The sequence below is a fragment of the Lycorma delicatula genome, chromosome 2 (assembly GCF_047948215.1).
Source record: "Lycorma delicatula isolate Av1 chromosome 2, ASM4794821v1, whole genome shotgun sequence".
NCBI classification, from domain to species: Eukaryota; Metazoa; Arthropoda; class Insecta; order Hemiptera; family Fulgoridae; genus Lycorma; species Lycorma delicatula.
This window is the reverse complement of record NC_134456.1, coordinates 223,443,196-223,464,016: the sequence shown is the minus strand read 5'-3', so window position 1 is coordinate 223,464,016 and position 20,821 is coordinate 223,443,196. Positions and strand designations below refer to the sequence as shown.

The window sequence follows — 20,821 nt, the reverse complement described above, 5'->3', positions numbered from 1 at the left end:
TAAAACATTCCTACTTCTGGAGGGATTAATACCCAAGTTTATTTATAATATGCATTACTTGTAAGGTTTGTTTTTGGATATTAATATATGTTTTTTAAATAGTGAATTTTTTCAGGATTGTCAAAAAATTATTCGTCTCAAAAGGCTTGATGCTGATACAGATTGTGCTGCTTTGGCTAAAGAAGTTGTGGCTAAATGTACATTGATACATCAGTCTAAGTTAGCTGAGGTTGAACATCTGATATATTATCTTAGAAGCAGAAAAGAAAATGCTTTTACAGGTATACAATTATTTATTTTTGAATTTTTAAATCAAGCATTTAGTGTTAGTATTAACTGCAAAAAAAAATTCAAAATTCAAAAAAAGATATGCATTCTTTATCTTTCATGAAAAAAACTCGTCAGTCAGTCTACTTTGAATCATTCTTAAACTAGTTTTTATTTATGAAAAAGACAAGAAGAATTCTGATAGAGAATCTTAATCGATTGGTTACATGATGTACAGAAAATTCTAGCATTCCTTTAAGCATTTATAGAAGACATTTACGATTGTTTGAAGTATAATATTAGAATGAGAACTATTATTATTGCATTGTAAAACTTTTGCATACTGATTTTATACAGTATGCAAAAGTTTCAAATCTTAGTAAAGGCAATATGAAATGCTAGATCGTGGATACTGGTTGGTTTCTTTGGTGGTTGGGTTTAAATTAACCACACATCTCAGGAATGGTCAACCTTCTTTTTCCTGTTTAGCCTCCGGTAACTACCGTTTAGATAATACTTCAGAGGATGATATGCATGAGTGTGAATGAAGTGTAGTCTTCTACATTCTCAGTTCGACCATACCTGAGATGTGTGGTTAATTGAAACCCAGCCACCAAAGAACACCGGTATCCACGATCTAGTATTCAAGTCCGTGTAAAAATAGCTGACTTTACTAGGACTTGAATGCTGGAACTCTTGGCTTCCAAATCAGCTGATTTGGGAAGACGTGTTCACCACTAGACCAACCCGGTGGGTTAGGAATGGTCAAACCTGAGACTGTACAAGGGTACTCTTCATTTATATTTATATATATCATCCTCTGAAATAATACATTACGGTGGTTCTGTAGGCTAAACAGAAAAAGAAAATTTAAAGTATGCAAAAGTTTACATACTGATATTTCAGTTGAAAGAACATATTTTCATAACTGCTTCTAGGTTCGGATAGCCAGTCCGGTGGATTGTTGGCAAGTGAATGTAAGTAGCTCCCGAGAAAAGAAAAGTTTGGTTTATAAAAGTTGGTCTTCTGCACAACCCTGATGTTCCACTCTTTAGCCCTGTTTTTTTTTTTTAACAAGGGTGTACTATCGCTGATGCAGGAAGTATTCATAATACTTGATGATTTTTAACAATGATCCTTTCTATGGTTGAAGGGGTAAAATTAATGAATGGTTTTTTTTATATTATTGTAGAAATACATAAAATAATTGTAAAGTAGAAAAACTTGCTGTGTCTTTTAACATTATGTACAGGGATGAATTGTGATTAGAAAAGAAACTTGGGAAGTAGAACCATATTGTTTGTGTTTTGTATTTTCTTTTAGCTGTTTATTATTATTGAAGGACTACCGTAGGAGAAGGTTTTCTAAATTGTATGGTATGTTTCTTTGTGTCCACATAATTTCAGATAGTAAGCAATAATTCTAATGAAGTATGTATTAAGCAATTATATATTAATAAAAATTTATATATATATATATATATATATATATATAAAACAATATTTCATACAAGTAACAGAGACGTTGTGATAACATTTGTAGATTTCAAGAAAGCTTATGACTGCATTCACAGAGAATCCCTACTAAAAATTCTAAGACACCTCAGACTACATTCCAAATTAATAAACATGATAAAACTGACCCTCACAAACACTTAAGTCAAAGGTATTGGAACCATTTGAGATCAAAACAGGACTGCGCCAAGGTGATGGACCCTCACCGCTATTATTCAGCTGCGCTGTAGAAATGATATGAGGAATGGCTCAAAAATGTCGTCAAAAGTAAAAATAGGCTGAAAAATCAAAACAAACTATCTTGGTTTTACCGACAACTTGGCACTGCTTGCAAATACCATCGATGAAGCTAAATCACAGTTATTAGAGCTTCAAAACATTGCAAATAAAATTGGCCTCAGAATATCATGCAAAAAGACAGAAATTATTATGCCCTAAAAACTACCACGATTAAAAGAAGTAAACATGAACAGCAGTAAAATCAAAATAGTAACCCGATTTAAATACCTTGGGAAATAATAACAAACAACCTAAATGAAAAAAATCTTGATCAAATAAGAAGAAACAAACTAGCTACAACTCAAAAATTAACCTGGTACACTTAATAAAAAAGTCTCATCAATAAATGCAAAAATAAGACACTGCAACACAGTTATAAAACCAGAAGCCACTTACGCAGCATAAACATTCTTCCCCCTGAACAAACAATCAAAGACAGACAGACTCCAGAAAATTAATAAAAGAACTGGAAGAAGCTGCATCAATAAAAAGTACCAGAAAGATGAGCAGAGGTGGTTTGTGCCCAACAAAGTTGTGTACAAAGAGTTAGAACCCATCACTGAAATCATGCATAAGAGGAGACTAGGATTTTTGGACGTATCATGAGGATGCAAGATTCAATACTGAAACAGCTAGTACAGTAAATCCCAACTCTAAAAACACCAAGACAAGATGCAGATGGATCAGAGAAGAGAGGATCTGAAGGAAATTGGCCTTCCACCAGAAGACAATGTTGATTAAATAAAATTAAATCAGAAAATCAAGAACAAAAATACTCGTTTCACAGTCATAAGACAAACTCGCAACACAATCATTTTCAACACCAGAAAGGGCACAAAGATCTCAGAAAGTATGAAAAAATACTGGGACAACCGCAAGGCCCAAACTGTTCCAGAAGAGATAGTGGACTGACTTAGATAGTGGACTGACTAAAGTAATCCTGTGGTCATAAAAGATAATAATAATAAAACAATTTTTTCAATGATTAAATTATTGATACAGAATGATAAACCTGATATAAAGAGACAAGTTAGAATAAAATTTAATTCAATTAATCAAAATTCTATGAAGATGTAGTTAAAAAATGTTGGTGAAAATAAAATTCTACAATATTTAGTTTGATATTTGCTATTTTATCCTATTGTGCTAATGTGGTTGGACTTATATTTACTTTTAATATAACAATAATTATTGTACTTGAATTGTACATATCATTATTGTGTTTTTTATTTATAGTTTATATTAACTACTATTGTTTTATAGTCTATTCTAAAAGAGTACTTTTTCTAAAATGCATAACAAGTTTTGATTTTTAGTTTGGTTTATTAAAGCCTGTCTCCGGCTGCAGAATAAGGCTATGTTATTTATTGTTCTTTTATGATTTAATATATTTATTTTTGATTTGTAATAAAAGTATATGAACTGTAGTGAAATTTAGAAATTTATTTTGTAATTTAATTTTGTTTTATCTAAACTGTAAAAAAATTTAAAACAATAAAGTAAAAAAATATTTTACCTTTTGTAGAGTGGTTTTTTGTTGTCTTCTTCGTTGAGGTACGTAAACTCTCACATACTTACATCCTGTACCCACTGAAATGTAGTATACAATCCCTTAAGTGATTTGAAGGAATAGAATCATGCAGTTTACTACTGGGAATTGAGGAATAATGAATACCTGAGTTCTTGAGTAGCAATTTTTTTTAATGTTGCTTATATTCCAGATGCTGTACATGCAATACAATCTGTAATACTAACATTAAAACTGCAGCAGATTACTCTCTGTCACAGTTTCAATGTTAGTCTAAAGTTCATTTAAAGCAACAAATTAATTTCACTGATAGAAAAAAAAATTTTTTTATGTCTCTCTAAGTGTGATACAATTTCTTGAATTACTTTTTTGCATACAATACAGATCTGAAAATACAATTTTTCTATTACTTAGTTTTGAATAAATTACACTTCAAAAAAAAATTAAGGGAAAATATAGAAAATATAAAATCTGTAAAATTTATAATTTTGCATGGCCGTACCTGTGTTAGAATGATTTTGCTGATGCTTCTCTTTCATAAATAGCCTCAAGCACATTAAAAAATAATGTCGAACAATAACAGTGTTCGGCTAGCATGTTAGTATTCCATTTCCCTTTATAGCGGCTTTCCATCACCGAAATGTCTTAGTGGGAACATTCTCAGTATTCATCACTTACATCTCCGAGGTTGTGCGGGAAAATATCCAGCTGTCAGTAAAGGAAATGTATTATGAAAGACATATTACATCCCATAGCTCTGTATGAAGTAAGAAGTTGATTAACAATGTCGTGGTAATTGTTAGATTTTTGTTTGCCGAGAAAATTTTTGCAAATGTCTTTAAATGAAGCCCAAGCTGCACTTTCTACATTATTTAACATCGAGTTAAATACTTCATCTTTGACCAACTCTGTTATTGAGGACCAACAAATATTCCTTCTTTAATTTTTTTTTCACTTACATTTGGAAATTTCTGCCTGATGTACAAAAATCCAGGACTATCCTTCTCCATTGCTTTTACAAAATTTTTCATTATACCTAGCTTGATACAGGGAGGGGGTAAAAACATTTTTTTGGGTTCAATTAAGGGTTCATGTATAATATTTTTCCCATTTGGAATTAAGTTGTCTTGTTTCTTCCACTCTTTGGTAACATAATGTTTATCCCTAGCTTGGCTGTCCCATTTGCAAAGAAAACACATGTACTTAGTATAGTCTAACTGCATGCGTAACAAAATAGCTGTAACTTTCTAATCATCACATATGTTCCAGCTATGTTTTTTATAATTTATTTTTTCAAGTATATCTTTCTTCACATCGTATGTCTCTTTCAAATTAACACCATAAGCAATTTGGTATCGAAGGATATTTATTACCGTTGCATAGTAGAACCACACTTTTAGACTATACTTGGACGAATCTATGAAAAACGCCAGTCCTCAGGTTTATGAACTTCACCTTAGTGCAACGTAAACTCATCAATATTTGTGCAATAAACCAAATTATTTTCACGAATAAAGTACTGAGAAAGTTCTTTTTGTTGGCTTCGAAAACCCGAAATTTTTGTATTTTTTTAAAATTCCAACCTTGCAGTCTTCGTCCTAACAGTTCAGCTTGATTTTTTGATAAATTTAAATCCCTAACCAAGTCATTTAATTCTCCTTGTGATATAAGATGTGGCTTATCGGAAGGAAATTCAATATCAGAATCATTGTTGTCTTCAATACTGCCGATTCTTCATGCTGCTTTTGATAATTTCTTTCACAGGTGGCTCAGGAACTGGAATAATTTCACTGTGAGGTACAGGCCTGATTGCAGATTGCAGTGAAGGATATTTTACAGTATGTTTAAATTTTGTAGAAATTCCAGACATACTTGTTAAACAAAAGTAACAATCGGTTACATGATCTTTTGGTTCACGCCAAACCATCGGTACACCAAATGGCAAAGCCTTTTGTGTACCTTTCAGCCATCCTCTTAAATATACAGAACAATTAGTGCATACTATATGAAGAGCCCATGTCTTATCCTGATCACCAATTTTACTCTGAAAGTACAAACGATATGTTTTTTCTATTTGATTTTACAGCCACATACATAACAAAAGGCCTAAATCCAGTGCTTAATACAAATAACACAGCTGTGTTTTCAGCTACATGTTTTGATCTGTACAGACATGATTAATCTTGTCCATGAAGGCTTACTCTTCAGTATTAGTTATGATGTCATAATATGTGACTATGATATGATTTAATTCTTTGTTTAGTATTGTTTATTTATAGCTTACAATTTATGTTAACAAAGTTAAACGATAAAAAATGAGCTAACAAAATGCAATATAGGAGAGTAAAATGCTAACTATACGTTGAAAAATGAAAAAAAAATCAATTAAAATTAAAAAATCTTTCAAAAATGGTGGGTGATAGGAAGATTCTGAGTACATATTCATTTTCAGCATCAAAAAACTGATTAAATTCATGTATTGCATGTTAGGAAACAAAAATTATGTTCTGTACAAAAGGAATCAGTGTTTCCTTTTGAAAGGAATAATCATCATATATGTTATGTAACTTTATTAAATAAAATTACCAATTATATATTAATTAGTATTTATTATTTAAAATGTTCCTGATTTTTACCTGTAAAGTATCATAAATTTTTTGTTCTTACATGTGATATTGATTATTTATCAATAAGAAAAAAAGTTAAGATGTATTAGATCTTTGGCTTTGCTCATTACGCCTTAACCTTCAAAAGAGTGGATATGCCCTTACCAAAGTTATCTGATGAAAGTTAGCTAATGTGTAAACCAAGATTACTGAACTTATGTAACAGATATAAAAATTCAGTAGACCATTTGTAAGTGAAGTGAGTAAAAATGGACTAACTGGTCATGATTGATAAGTGTCTTCTTAAATAAGGTGATTGATAAACATTATTTTTACATTAAGGTTATGCATTTCAAGAGCCCCAACAAATATTCTCAGTCAGAAATTTGAGTATTTATTTTTAACTGATATCAATATCAGTTTTTATCAATAATGTTGTAAAAACAGAGGTCTCCCATTGCATCAGTCATCAGCTTGTGAAAAAATAATTTGGTTAGATTGGAGGTGACTTTTTTCAGTTCTTTTTTTGCATTGTCTCGCTAATTCCATTGTCTTAGCTATGTAATTAAAAAATAATAATGTAATGGTAAGTAATAGAATACTTTAATACCATATTTAATCTTTTTATCATCACAATTTTACATTTGGCAATTCTGAGTTATCAGCTGTATCTGCAAGTCGATTTTATTGCATTTTAATCGCTTGTAATTTTTAATTTTCAGTTGTTTTTATCCTGTATCAGAAAACCATTTTCTTAATTGTTTAGTGATGAGGTAAACATAAGTCTCATCTGTATTGCTGATTTAAGAGAGTGTTTAATTCATTTCTTTATTCATCCATAACAAAAACCAGTGACTTATAACCGCATATACCATATGTAATTAGAAGGCAATTTTGATAAACCAAAGTATTTCCTCAGACACATGGCATTTTTACATAAATTTAGCTCATCCTCAAGTACCAAAAAATTCATTATTACCATTGTTCATTGTATTTGAAGAAATTTATTTCTGTTTAAAATGTTTTCTGCCTTTTGACTCGCTGAACACCGTAGTTTTAATTTTTGGTTTTGTCTTCACCAATTATTTATCAATTTTTCACTTAATCAGAAGTTATCATACTGCTGTTTTGTTACCGTATTCTTCAAATAATTCTATAAGTTTAAGTTTATACTCTACAGAATAATTTTTATATAAATTCTATATATAAAATATATATAGAATTGAACAGAATACATAAAAACAACCCATACAGCGAGTTAAATGTGTAAATGTCTTTGAAGGTATAATTACCATGAAAATACATTTTAATTGTGATAAGGTATTTGTATTATTACACCACAGATATTTTTTTTTAATAATCCACTATTTATAAATAAGAGGAAAAGCTAATGATATGCGAATTCTACGAGATTTTTTTTGCAGCTGCATAAAAGAAGACCATTTTTGTTTCATTCATTCCTTTGATGTTTGCAAATTATTAATTTTGAACAAATATTTTTGTACTTTCCATACTTGCCTTCACATAAGTTAATCAAATATAATATGGTATTTATTTATTTATCTACTTTTATTGATGTGTAACATTCTGCATGTTTTGTTTTCACTCCTTAAATATACAATTAATTGTTTTTCTTGTTCAAGTGACTTAACTGTGCAATTATCATAGACTCCTTTTTTTGTATTCTGAAAACTATGTACTCTACTTTTCTTGTTAATTTGTTTAGTTTCTGTAAATTAATAGAATTGTTTTTATCAGAAATTGCAGAGACCCCTCGACCATATTCAGGCTGTGAGAGTCCTTCTCCTGGACCAACTGCTGCTGAAAAAGCTGCAGCAAGTTTTTCTCAGATGGAGCAATATTTAGAACTTGTGTATGAAGAATTGCCAGATAAAATTAGAGGATCTGCTTTTATTTTAGAACTTGCGAAGGACCCAAATAATCTGGAAGAGCTTGCTAACAGTGGTGAGATATGTACTTAAAGGAAATTTTCCTTTTGTATGTAATTTTCTTTTCGCAACAATCGTGTGGCGAATTCCACTAACTGTATTTATGTGGATTTTTTCATGTTATGTCCTTTCTATTTAGTTTTAGGCTATTAATAAATAATTTATTCAGTTGAGTATATCATTGTTCATTATATTGTTCATATTGAATTTGTAGTTAGAGCACTCCATAGGTAAAAAATGCTCCTAAATTACTGGAATAAGGAAAACTTTGGTAAAAATGATGTTAAACATTGTAGCATTATAAAAAAACATAATTGATTGTAATTGTATAAATATAATATGAAGTAATTGTGATGCAGATTTATGAACATAAAAAATAATTAAAATTAGTGCATCATACAATAACAATCTGAAGTAATTTATTAAAAACGTACATGTACATGTAAATAAATCTTCAGAAAGTTGAGGTTTATTTGATTTGCATAATTTTAATTATAATTAACAATTTTAGAAAAATTAAATTTTTTTCCTGTAGATCAGATTGTGAAAATAATTCTATTGATGTAACTGGTGAAATAGAAGTGAATATTGTTATTTTTAAAGAATGTGATATGTTTTTATTAAGATTCATTACAGCTTATGTATTTGACAAAAGCATGTGTGCAATGAAGTCGGTTTAACTGTGTGAAACTTTATAGCTTTAATTCTTTACACTTTTCCCTCTCTGTCATATAAACAAGCCATCTTATCTCCTACAGCTTCATTACATTCTTATCCTGGTCCTGCCTGTAAATTAAGGATTGTAAAATTTCCCTCTTCTGAAATTGCTTTTAAAGCAGTCACATGTTTTGTATTATCACTTGTGAAATGTTTTCTTTCTTGATTATGTAGAATAACCTTTAAATAAATATATAGTAGATTAATCCTTATTAGTTTATATTATTGCCCTTATTAGTTTATATTATTAGTAACTTAAGTTACTAATTTTTCTCAGTTTGTATTGATAAATATAACTTAGAGATTTATAGATGTGTGAGAAATGATAGGTGTGCTATTCCATGAATAAAAAAGGAACTGCTTCAGCATTAATCTTGGCAGAATTAAGGAAAACCATGGTAAAACATTGATCAGAGCTATGTTACTGTTAGTTAATTATAAAAAAGAAGTGATTAAAGTCTCAATTAATATTTAATAAAACATAAAATAATGGAACAGTAAATATGTGAAGACGTAAAATAAATAAATAAAAACGTAGTAGACATTAATGGAAGCTGTTTTAGCATGTATTATTTATACAAAGTCAGTGGTGCAAAAATTCAGAGTTTTACATTTTCTTTGATGAAATGTAAAACTTTGATGAATTTATTTATGCTATTTACCACAAGCCCAAACAGCATATACTTTTACCTCTATCTTTCACATCACACTCCTTGAGCCTTTGCTTTCTCCTGCTTCGAAAATCTAATTTGGCAGACTTTCCTGCTCTCATTCTCTACAAACTGTTCAATTCTATAATCCAATAAACCATCAATCCACATTCATCTAGTTCATATGTCTGAATGTATTACTTTAACCTTTTTCTTTCTTAATTTCATCCTAAATAGCATTCCGTCTTTTTTATTCTTTCTCTGTTAACCTCTTTTCTAAAATGGTCATAGTGAGGTATCAGGAAATCCACTTCTACAACTAGCTCCCATTACACTAAGTTTCAGTTCTTTCTCTTTTTACTAATTATTGTATGAAAATTCTTAAACTGAGTATTATTGGTCTTCTGAGAAAACATATCACTGTTCATATATCTTTGTATAATATGACAAAGGAACTTCCATTTTTAATTGACTTAAATTTTAATCAAAAACAGAGAACAATGAAACAGTGCATCCAATGAATAGATATAAGGATATGATTTGTAATAAAACAGTCAGAGTTGCAGGAAAAGTTTGTAAGGGAAATAAGAATTTCCCATTACTTTATGGCTTTTCCTCATTTTAATATAAGCAAGGGTCTCTATAACCTTTCCTTAGGCGATTTTGTGCTGTTAGTCTTTGAATAACGTCCTACATTTTTTGCAGGTATTCTTATTTTTCAACCATTTGGTTACGGCTAGTAAGCTGACTTTAATCTAAGCCTCTTCTATGATTTCTAAATTTTCTCTTAGGAAGAAGTTTGGAAGTAATCAGATACTTTTAATCATGAAAAATAGAAAAAGGTTATTTTTTAATTTTTATTTATCCATTAGCCAATATTTTTAAAAGAAGTAGCTATATCAGCAAACATGTTTTTCCTAAAGCCATGCTGAAGGTTTGTCATTATTTATATATATGGGGGACATTCAATAATTAAAGAGACAAATTGATGTAAAAATGAAACAGTTTGTAGGAGGAGCTTCATACTTTCATGACTTCAGGTTGGCATCACTGGAATGAGCTGAGAACAGCTGATGGATAAAAATTGTTTTGTTTATAACCTCAATATTGCATTTTACAATGGTGTGTCCGCTTGGAAGTTTCCACATTAGTTGAACAACGTTCAGTGATCAGTTTTTTGCTTTCTGAAGGTGAAAAACCGGCTAAAATCTTTTCTTGAATGATTTTACAGTATTGTGAATTTTGTATTTACTGCAGAAATCTTTATAAGTGGGTAGAACAGTTCAAAAACGGTCGAACCTCAGTGACTGATAGCAACTTCCTGGCCGGCCAGTTGAAGTGTCAACTCCTTCGCTTGAAACTTGCATTGACAAAATTATTCATGAAGAACTACATATTACAATTGAACATATAGCAAAAACAGTTGTAGTAAGTGTTGGCACAGTTCATAACATTATCACTAACAAGCTCAAATACAGCAAAACAAGTGCAAGGTGTGTTCTGAAAGAGTTTAACGCAACAACAGAAGGAAACAGACTCAAAGTGTGTACAGACTTGAAAGAACACTATGAAATAGATGGTGACCCTTTTCTAAACAAGATTTTAACGTGTGATGAAACTTGGGATCACCATTTTGAACCAGAGTCCAAAAGACAAAGCATGGAATAGAAGCATACCAGCTCACCTGTCTGAAAGAAATTCAGAATGCAAGCATCAGTGGGAAAAGTCATATTGACCATCTTTTGGGATGCCCAAGTTGTCTTTTGTGATTATTTGGAAAATCAGCATACAATAAACACTGTCTACTGCTCAGTCATGCTGGTGAAAAAAGTAAAGCCTGCAGTGAGAGAAAAATGTTGTGGATCTCAATATCGTGTGATATTGCTACATGACAATATTTGCCCTCACACTGAGCTGACCCAAGAAACCATTGGAAAAATGGATTGGGAGACATCTTCCCTACAGTCCAGATTTTGTTCCTCAAATTTTCATTGTTTGGTCCACTCAAGGAGGCATTACATGGAAAAACATTCACCAACAATGAGGAGGTCAAAGAATTTGTGGGAAAGTGGCTCAAACAAAACAAAGACTTCTTTGCAGCAGGTATAAAAAAATTAGTTCATCGTTGGGGCATGTGTATTAATATTGGTGGGGACTTTGTTGAGAAGTAGTAAAAGTCTCATTTTGTAAAAATATACAGTTTTTTTCTATATCAATTTCTCTAATTATTGAATGTCCCTCGTTTATATATTTTTCTAAAATCGATCCTTTTGAGAATCATACTCCTCTGCCCTATACAAATTATATTAATCTGATCAACCTAAGTACAGAATAATAACTATTATTATTCTAATATATATATATATACATATTCATTTTGGTCTTCTTTGGACTCCAGGAAACTTGTTGCTTGATGTTCAGATTGTTCTTCTTTGCTTCCCAGAACCTTTTCATTTTTCACTATGATTACTCTTCTGTTTGTCCATCCACTTCTTGGTGTGTCTTTGTCTTTGGTTTGCAATATCTTTCTCTTTGAAGTTCTTAATTCTGTAAATTATTTTTCGGAATTCATCTCTATCTTGTATGATGTTTTCTGTAATCTTCATTTCTTCTAACTTCTTTTGGTCAGTCTGTCTTCATCCATTCTTTTGTGATTTGTGAGAATTTTGCTTGTCTCTTCTGCATGGTGTCTGTGAAAGTTTCAGTGTGTTTGTAGAGGCTCCTCCATCTGTATTTTCCAGGTGTCATATACTGTTTTCCTTGGTCCTTATATTTTCCTGAGTATTCACCTTTCTCTTTTCTCAATCTCTTGTATTTCTTCTTTGTTGTTGAGTGTTGGGCATTCCAATGCATATAGCCTTTCTGGTGATCGTGTTGTAATGTCTGATTTTGGCTTTGTAGGAGCCAAAATCAGGCAAATTATCCTGCATTTGTTATATCTGTTTTGGGTAATTTCATACGTTCATTCCAGTTTTTTTTTAACACATTCTCTACATTTAACATTTTATTCAGTCCATTGGGTTATATCCATCTCCTAAGTATTTAAAGTTGTATACTCTTTTGATGTTGCTGTATTTGTCGGCATGTACTTTTCCTTTTGGTATTTAGTTTCTATGTATTTTTGAAAGAGATGTTTCGGCCAGTTTCTATAATGATTTCTTAAAGTTTCTCAATCATTACTTGCACTTCCTCCTTGTTTTGCATTAGTAAGGAATCATCATCTGCGAATGCTAAACACTATTACCAGATTATCTTTTCTTTTTCGTAATTGTATCCCTTAAATGTCTTCTTTTCAGTTCTTGTTTCCATGTTATTATTTTTTCCAGAATGGGTGATAGCCCATCACATTGTCTCACTCCTGTTTTTATTTCAAACTGTTCCGATTTTTCTCTGAGGAATTTAACTGTGGAGGTGGTGTTGATTAAGATTTATTTGATTAGAGCTCTTGTTTTCCTGTCGATGTCAAATTCTTTTACTGTTTTCAAGATCGGTTGTCTGTCAGTGGAGCCGTACGCTTTTTTGAAATTCACGAATGTGACTACGATGTTGGTGCATCTTAGTGCTTGGAGTCTCAAGATGCTTTTGAGGCTGAAGATTTGTTCCATGCAGGATCTGCCCTTTCTGAATCCTCCTTGATATTCTCTTATTAGATGGTCTGCTTGTTCAACTATCTATAATAAGGCTTTGGGCAGGATTTTGTAGATTACAAGGAGAAGTGATATTCCTCTACAGTTGTTGGTGTCCATTCGATTTTCTTTCTTGTTGTTGGATGAGCACACATCTCTAATCATTTGGTACCTTCTCTGTCTTCCATATTTCCTTGCAGATCTGGTGTAGTTTCTTCATGATGGTTTTTTATCTATTTTCTAATGTTTTTTTGATGAATTGAATTTCTTTTTCTGTGGGTGGTACTGATTTCGCATTGGGGTTTTTGTTTGTTTTGAATTTAAGTCATTTCATGGGTTTTTTACAGTTAAGTAGTGTCTGGAGATAGTCCGCCAGTATTTGGTAGTTTTCCATCTTGTTCAGTGCCAGTTTTCTATCCCGTTTTCTAAAGCATAAGTTTGCTGGCTGGTATCCTCATAATTCTTCTTTGAAAGTCTTGTAGAATTTCCTTATGTTATGCATCTTGAAGTCTTTTCTCTATATTCTGCAGTGTCTTGTATTTCCTCTTGGTGTATCTTATTGTTTTCATTGTTTTCTTCCTTAGTTTCCTAAATTTGTTCCATTTGTCCTCTGTTTTGTTTGAGTGCCAGATTTTCTACGCTTCTGTTTTGTTCTCCAGTGCCTTGTTGCATTTTCCTTTCCACCATCTGTGTCTCCATTACCTTTTTGGTTCTGCTATTCCTTTCATTGCCTTGGTTAAGGGTTTCTTTAATCTTTTTCCAGTCTGTCTAAATCTTGTTTGTTCAGTCATTCCAAATACTTTTCTTGATTATATACTAATATTTTCGTATCTAATCTGGGTTTTCTTGGCGTTCTCGGTTGTAGGTTCATCTAGTTGGAATTAAAATTTTATAATCTAAAGGTAATATTCATGTTGATTCCTCTTTTGTCTTGACATTTAGAGTTTCCTTTCGAATTCTAGTTGTTATTGCTGCACGGTCAATTTTGAATTCTCCCATTTTAGTGTTTGGGAAGACCCACATTATCTTCTTTCTTGGGAGGGCTTTGAGGTACATTGATATTAGTTTTAGGTTAAACATTGGCAGAAGGAAATTAGTTATTCTCTGTTTATATTTTTTCTCTTGTAGGAAATGTATTCCCCCACAGTTTTATTGTGTTTCTTTTCCTTGCCAATTTGGCCAGCTAATATTTTGACGTGGTGTTGGGAGATTTTCATTATTTATTATAGAAGTTTCCATGTTTCAACACTTTTTCAGGAAATTTCCTATTGTCTCTATTTATTGGAATGTTGAGTTTATCATATTGTAAGCTTTATTTCCTAATTTGAACGATATAGTTGATATTGAAATTTTTCCTTTTAAAAAAGTACAGTACTTTATTTTATTTTTAATTGACTTCATATATTTTTTATATGTAATTCTAATTTTAATATCTAACATTTCACTTAAATTAAAATTTTTATGTTTAATATGTAATTTTATACAAAGCATTTTGTAAAAAAATCTACAACTGGGATGCAGGTTACCGCGAAAGTGCTTTTATAGAAATCATATGAAAAAATAAGGCGAGTGTCATTTTATTTTCTGTACTTGGGTGGATCACGTTGAGTCATACATATTTTATTATTAGTACAGAGATGATATGGGTCTTGAAACTATTGATTTAAAAAAATAATATATTATGAAATGTATTTATTTTTTTTTTTTACTAGAAATTTGTCTAGTATTATACCTTCCAGTAATTAAGAAAATATGGAAATATCAAAGTTGGTCTAACTTTTCTGTGAATTTGATTTACCCTATTGATGCAACTGGACTTTTTCATGATCTATGAAGAATTTACATTATCTGCATTTAGAGGAGTGATTTCAGACATTAGGTTTTGAACAACAGGTTTCAGACCTGTTTTGAATGAAATTCATTTACACTGACAAGACTTTTCTTACAATTAAAAATAAAACTGTAATCATATTTCTGTTTGTGGGGTATTGATAATTGGATTTGCCGTGGGTGGATTTTTTTATTTCAAAATTTTCTGAATTTTGTAAAATGTATAGTTAATCTAATTTTTAAATGTTTATTTTTTTTTCTGTACCTTAATTTATTATAATGAACTTTAAACTTATTTTCAGAATCAGTTCTAAGTGCTTTATCAAGAGTTTTAAGAGAGGATTGGAAGAAGAGTATTGAATTAAGTACAAACATTGTTTATATATTTTTCTGTTTTTCAACCTTTTCTGAATTTCATCCAATTGTTTTACAGTATAAAGTAAGTTCTAATTAATTTTTTTTTACATTACATTGTATTACTATAGTTTGAAAGTAGTGTAGCCAGTTGGGTTAGCAAAATTGAAGTAATTTTTTCTGTTTTGCTCTTTTGGTTCTGTTATAAGTGTCAGATGTTTGCTGTACATGTACATTTTCCTGTCGTATCATTTGTTGCATGTTTTTTTACAATTCCTTCCAAGGATTCATTTTAGGAATAATACATACAATAAAAATTTATTTATTAAAAAATTTTCTATTAAAATGGTTATGTTCAATTTTGTATATGATATTTATACCTAAACGTACATAAATTAATGTTTTAATTTAAGGAGTGTGATAAAATAGAATATTATCTCTCATTTATACTGTACTCCTAGAGCCACTGTTATAGTTCTTATTTCATGCTTTTCCCCATATTGTAATTTCGTTTTTATCAAAACATTCATCTACCCTTTTGATTAAAAAGTGTCAGTTCCTAACCTTAGCCCTTTTTTCTTACAATTGTCTTGAGAACTAGATATTATTTAACCAACTTATCCAAAATGATAGTAAAAATTGGGTAAAGAAGTATCTAAGTGTGGGAATAGATACCTTGCACTTGCATAAAGTATGTAAGCAGCATAAATAGCAGAAGAATGTTTTATTTTCTAAACATCTCTTAATAATTTTTTTCTCAAAATGCAGCTATTATTTTTAGAGTTATGTAGTTTCTCCTTTAGTCTATAGTATTTCCTTAAATGTATTAGGGTATCATTGGTTAAAATTCTGATACATATTTGCTGATATTTTATCAATTTTTCTATGTGCTTTTATTCCTGCGTCCCTGAAATCTGCTGCTAAAATAAATTTTTGTTGGAAAAATCACAAAAGTACAACTATTCTCAGAGACCCTTGAATCCTATTCAAAATTTTAAAATGGTTTCTTGTAGAAGTTGCCTAAAAATATTGTGGGTCTTAATTTTTTTGATTTTAACTATTTTAAATAAATACCAAATGAGGAAATACCAGAAGAAATTTTATCATTTGGAGGTCTCCAAAATTATTACACATTGAGACAAAATAAAAAAACCTATCCGGGTTGTAGAAAACTGAACTTTCTTCTAAGCACTCTCTGGAATTAATTGTTAAACGGTCATTAGCATTAAAAACATGTGTAGTGTTTTAGGAATTTGCTTGAAATTGAACATTTCTTTTTTAGGGGAAAATTGTATTTGTGCTTGTGTTATTAATACATACATTCATAATAGAATTTCTCTATTGCTATTATGATTAAGAAGAAGGCACTTTATTAGCAGTTACACAGATGCTTGCATCAACTACCTACATCATTCTCTTGAGAAGGTGGACTTATTGCAACCTGTATCGATTTAAAATTGTTCGTATGAGGTGTTACAGCTATGTTCTTAGAAAATGAAAGCAAAAATATATCAATTTTTCAATAAGTGTTTTATTTAATGAAATGTAAATGTTGTATGTAAAAAGGCTTGTGAATATACTTATTAACACTTAAATTAAATTTCTTCATACATTCTAGGTCGGTTCTCTGGCACTGGAAATTGTTGATTATGAATTAAAAAGATATTCTGAGTTGAAGAGCGAGTTGGAGACACGAAGTACAGCAAGCCCACCCCCAATATCTCGTTTGCCTCTTCCTCGTAGCGGTCGTCGTCCTCAAACAGGTATTAGTTCAAGGGTTCGTACTGCTACACCATCTCCTTCACCTTCACCATTGTCAAGTACTACAGATGCAGATAAAAAAAGACCATCTAATATACCAAGTATGTATTTGCAAAAATTAGTATTATTATTGTTTTTTTATTAGAAATATTATCTAATTTTGGTTTCTATAAAAAACTTTACATCATAATGTTTACTGTCTAAATATTTGTCAGATGGAAATATTGTTGTCCCGCCTGGAAAATTACTTGAGGTGCATAGACAGAATATGAAAGAGGGTGAATGGTGTGCATTAATACAGATTATAGTATTCAAATCCGATCTAGTATTCAAATCTGTATAAATGTAACTGGCTTTACTAGGATTTGAACCTTAGAACTCTCTATTTCAAATTAGCTGATTTGCGATGACAAGTTCACAATTAGACCAACCCAGTGTGTTTATGTTATCTTCCTGATTATATCCAACAGACATCTTTGAGTGAATTTTTTTTGTGTTTGTGGCAAATTGCTAGGAGTCAGTACTTTTATAAACAATTGTAGCCTGTCAGAGAAAGATAATCCGCTATCTTACTCTCACTTATTTATAACTTTTTCTGTCATGGCTCCCATTATTATGGTTGGGTGATATGTTTGTTGTGTTTCCACTTCTGTTTAAATTGTTCATCTGATTTTGAATAATTTAAAACTAGTATGATTCTCAAAATCTCAGGAGTTCTCATCTAAACCTTTCCTGAAGCACATAAATATTAATATTCAGGCATACCCTGATAAGCCAGCATAATATTAGTTGCTTAAGATATGTAAAAACAGAATTACTAAAAAATTGATTCTATAATGCTCTACAGTTTCAATTTTCATTACAAATTTTTTAGTGATTTTCCTTTTGTAAAGGATACTTAAAATGTTATAAAGGATTCTTGTTTGAATTATGTAGTAGCACTGCTTTTAAGATTGCTTTTGACAAATCAATAACCAATCATTGTCATTATAAGCAATTCCAAGACCAAACATCAAACCTTCTATATCATAATAGGACCACAGGGGATCTTTTATAGTAAAATATTTTATTAAGTCTTTATTTCTGTTTCTAAAATATAAAATTTTGATATCCATACTGAATAAATTGCAGTTCTTTAAGTGTGAATCTAGAAGTTCTGCATGCTATTTTGATAAATTCAATTCACAAACCAAATTGTTAAGTTCAGTTTATAAAATGAGGCATGGTTCACTATTTGATTTTTCTGATATAAAATCATCATCTCTTGAAGCTTGTAGTGTCGCAGTATTTTCAGAAGCTTGGGGGGTTATCATCTCCATGAGCATCTGTATGATCTCGTAGTCAGTGGAACATTTAGGTACACATTATTCCTTTTTTTTTTGAAGAAAAACCAGTGACATTTGTTAAACAAAAGTAACAGTCATCATATTGATTTGTTGCTACTCTCTAAACCATGTGTATAAAAAAAGGCCAATCCTCTTTTTTTCTGTAACACCTTTGCTTGAGAATAACATAACATCTAATACACAGTATATCTAACACCCATTGTTTATCTTGATCTTCCAGTGGACAACTGAAATAAAGCCCATAAGCAGTTTTCATCAATTTTGAAATCGGCCTATACTGACTTTATAGTGAACTTACCACAGACGTAACAAAAAACTTGAAAATTTTTACACGAATGCATTTGTTGACTCATTACACAAATATAAGCTGACAAAAAAATAACTATTTCAACATTTGATTAATTTATGAAAAGAAACAAATTGATATACTGGGAAAAGTAACAGACAATAATTAACTCAGCTCGTACAATTTAACACACATCACAGACAAGTTTATCTACCAGTGACTTAGCTACTCTGAAAGACTGAGTGAGTGTTTTCAAAGAAAGATGTGATATTCTAGAATGACTCATTAGTTAAATTGGTTGAATGATGTCATATATTTAATGCAGCTTTATTTATTTTGCAATTAGTCACATCAGGTATGTATATAAAATAATGCACAAGAAAACAAATAGTTTCTATTATGCATAAAAAAATGACATAGTAGGGACTTAAAACTGATAACACAAGAATGTTAGGAGATAGAGAATTTTTGATTACATTCTCTGTTTCAGCATAAGAAATACTTTATAAAACATTCATTAACATATCTGTTCCAAAAACACTTGTAAACTATTTTTACTTTTTGATTTACTATAGAAAAAGCTATAACTTTGTACTGATTATGATTGATCAAAACAAAAACTGTTGTTTTCATTAAAACATACAAAAAAAAAAATAATAAAATTTTATGTGAGAAATAATTTTAAATTATGAAATCTGTAGAGCAGAGATAATTAAAAAGTGTAATCAAACCCCATAAACAAACAAAATCACATAAAAGAGAAAAAATATTTATAACTTAAAACAGTAAACGAGAAACCAAGCAACAGCTGCTTTACTTAAATGTGGACAAATATTATAAAACAAAATGAGTTGATTTTCCAGCTGCTTTAATGTTAGATGTTAAAGGATTAAAAAATATATGAATTATCTTATGGCGCAATACTAGTAAATATTAGTTAAAAAATAACTAAAAGTATCTTTAAAATATGGTATTTTTTTCAGACATTTTAAAAAAACTGTCTTCTACATTTAAATTCTATGTTCAGGATAATTTTAAACATTGATATGCACTCCTGTTTAGAAACATAATTTTCGATTGTAAAGATGTAAACTGGTAATTGTAGAAACCCAGTGATTAAAAAGTTATTTATTTATTTTTTGTTTCTAGCTCCTCGCTCAGCTTTAAAAGCCCCTTCCACTCCTAGCATTACTAATAACACTACTGTGTCAAGAACTCCAGAATCTGATGATGAATCTGTTATTACTGGAAGGAAGTTATTTACTTTAGCCAAAAAACAAGATCAGCTATTAAGAGGTGGTTATACAAATTTATAAAAATATAAAAATTGTTATTATGTTAAGGAGTAAATCGTATATCATTGTAGCTTTAATTTGTTCTTAATTGAAATTTGTTGTTCAGGTGTGTATGTACCCCATTGGAATTAAGTTTTATATATACTTTTTGTTGTGAACTTGATACAGTTATCTTAATGAGATAAGGTCAATCTATGGCAGAACTGTGCCAAAAATCCTTGCATAGATAACTACATATATCCCTATATATATCAGCTTCTTATCAAAGATCAATTAAAAAAAATGTTTATATACAAGAACTCAATAATTGAGAGACATCTTGTTACCATTAGATCATCCTCAGTCTTAAAATTGTCTAATTATAAGATTTCTAATTACAGCTACATTATAGTAGCTGGCCTCTGTGGCGCGAGTGGTAGCATCTCGCCTTTCATCTGGGGGTCCTGGGTTTGAATCCCGGTTAGGCATAGCATTTTCACGCACTACAAAAACTGTCATTCATCTTGTCCTTTGAAGTAAGTAATACCATGGTGGTCCCAGAGGTTGAAAAAAAGCTATATTATAGTAAAGAGATGAATGATATCTGTAAGTTGGTATATGGTAAACTAGCCACTCACTATTTTATTAATAATTTTAAAAAATTCTCGCTTTACTCACTCAACTATCTAGTCAGGGGGCTCCACCCCCCTGTACACCATGTTTGTTATTTTCATGGTTGTGAGAATATTAAATATTTTACAAAAAAAATTAGTCTTTTTCAGAAATGTTATTAAGTAAAAGGATTAATTTTGGTTTCTTTAATGAATATCTTTT

At 30.4% G+C, this 20,821-nt stretch overlaps 1 protein-coding gene across 1 annotated transcript in view; it reads left to right on the top strand.

Moving 5' to 3' along the window:
• The window catches only part of Kap3 (kinesin associated protein 3), a 65,032-nt gene that overhangs the window by 5,793 nt on the left and 38,418 nt on the right, over window positions 1–20,821 (top strand). Inside the window, exons 3-7 of the mRNA XM_075357232.1 lie at window positions 116–281; window positions 7,953–8,159; window positions 15,269–15,405; window positions 16,939–17,182; window positions 19,863–20,009. Of these exons, the coding sequence (XP_075213347.1) occupies window positions 116–281; window positions 7,953–8,159; window positions 15,269–15,405; window positions 16,939–17,182; window positions 19,863–20,009 (901 nt within the window). The remainder of the gene's footprint in view (window positions 1–115; window positions 282–7,952; window positions 8,160–15,268; window positions 15,406–16,938; window positions 17,183–19,862; window positions 20,010–20,821) is intronic.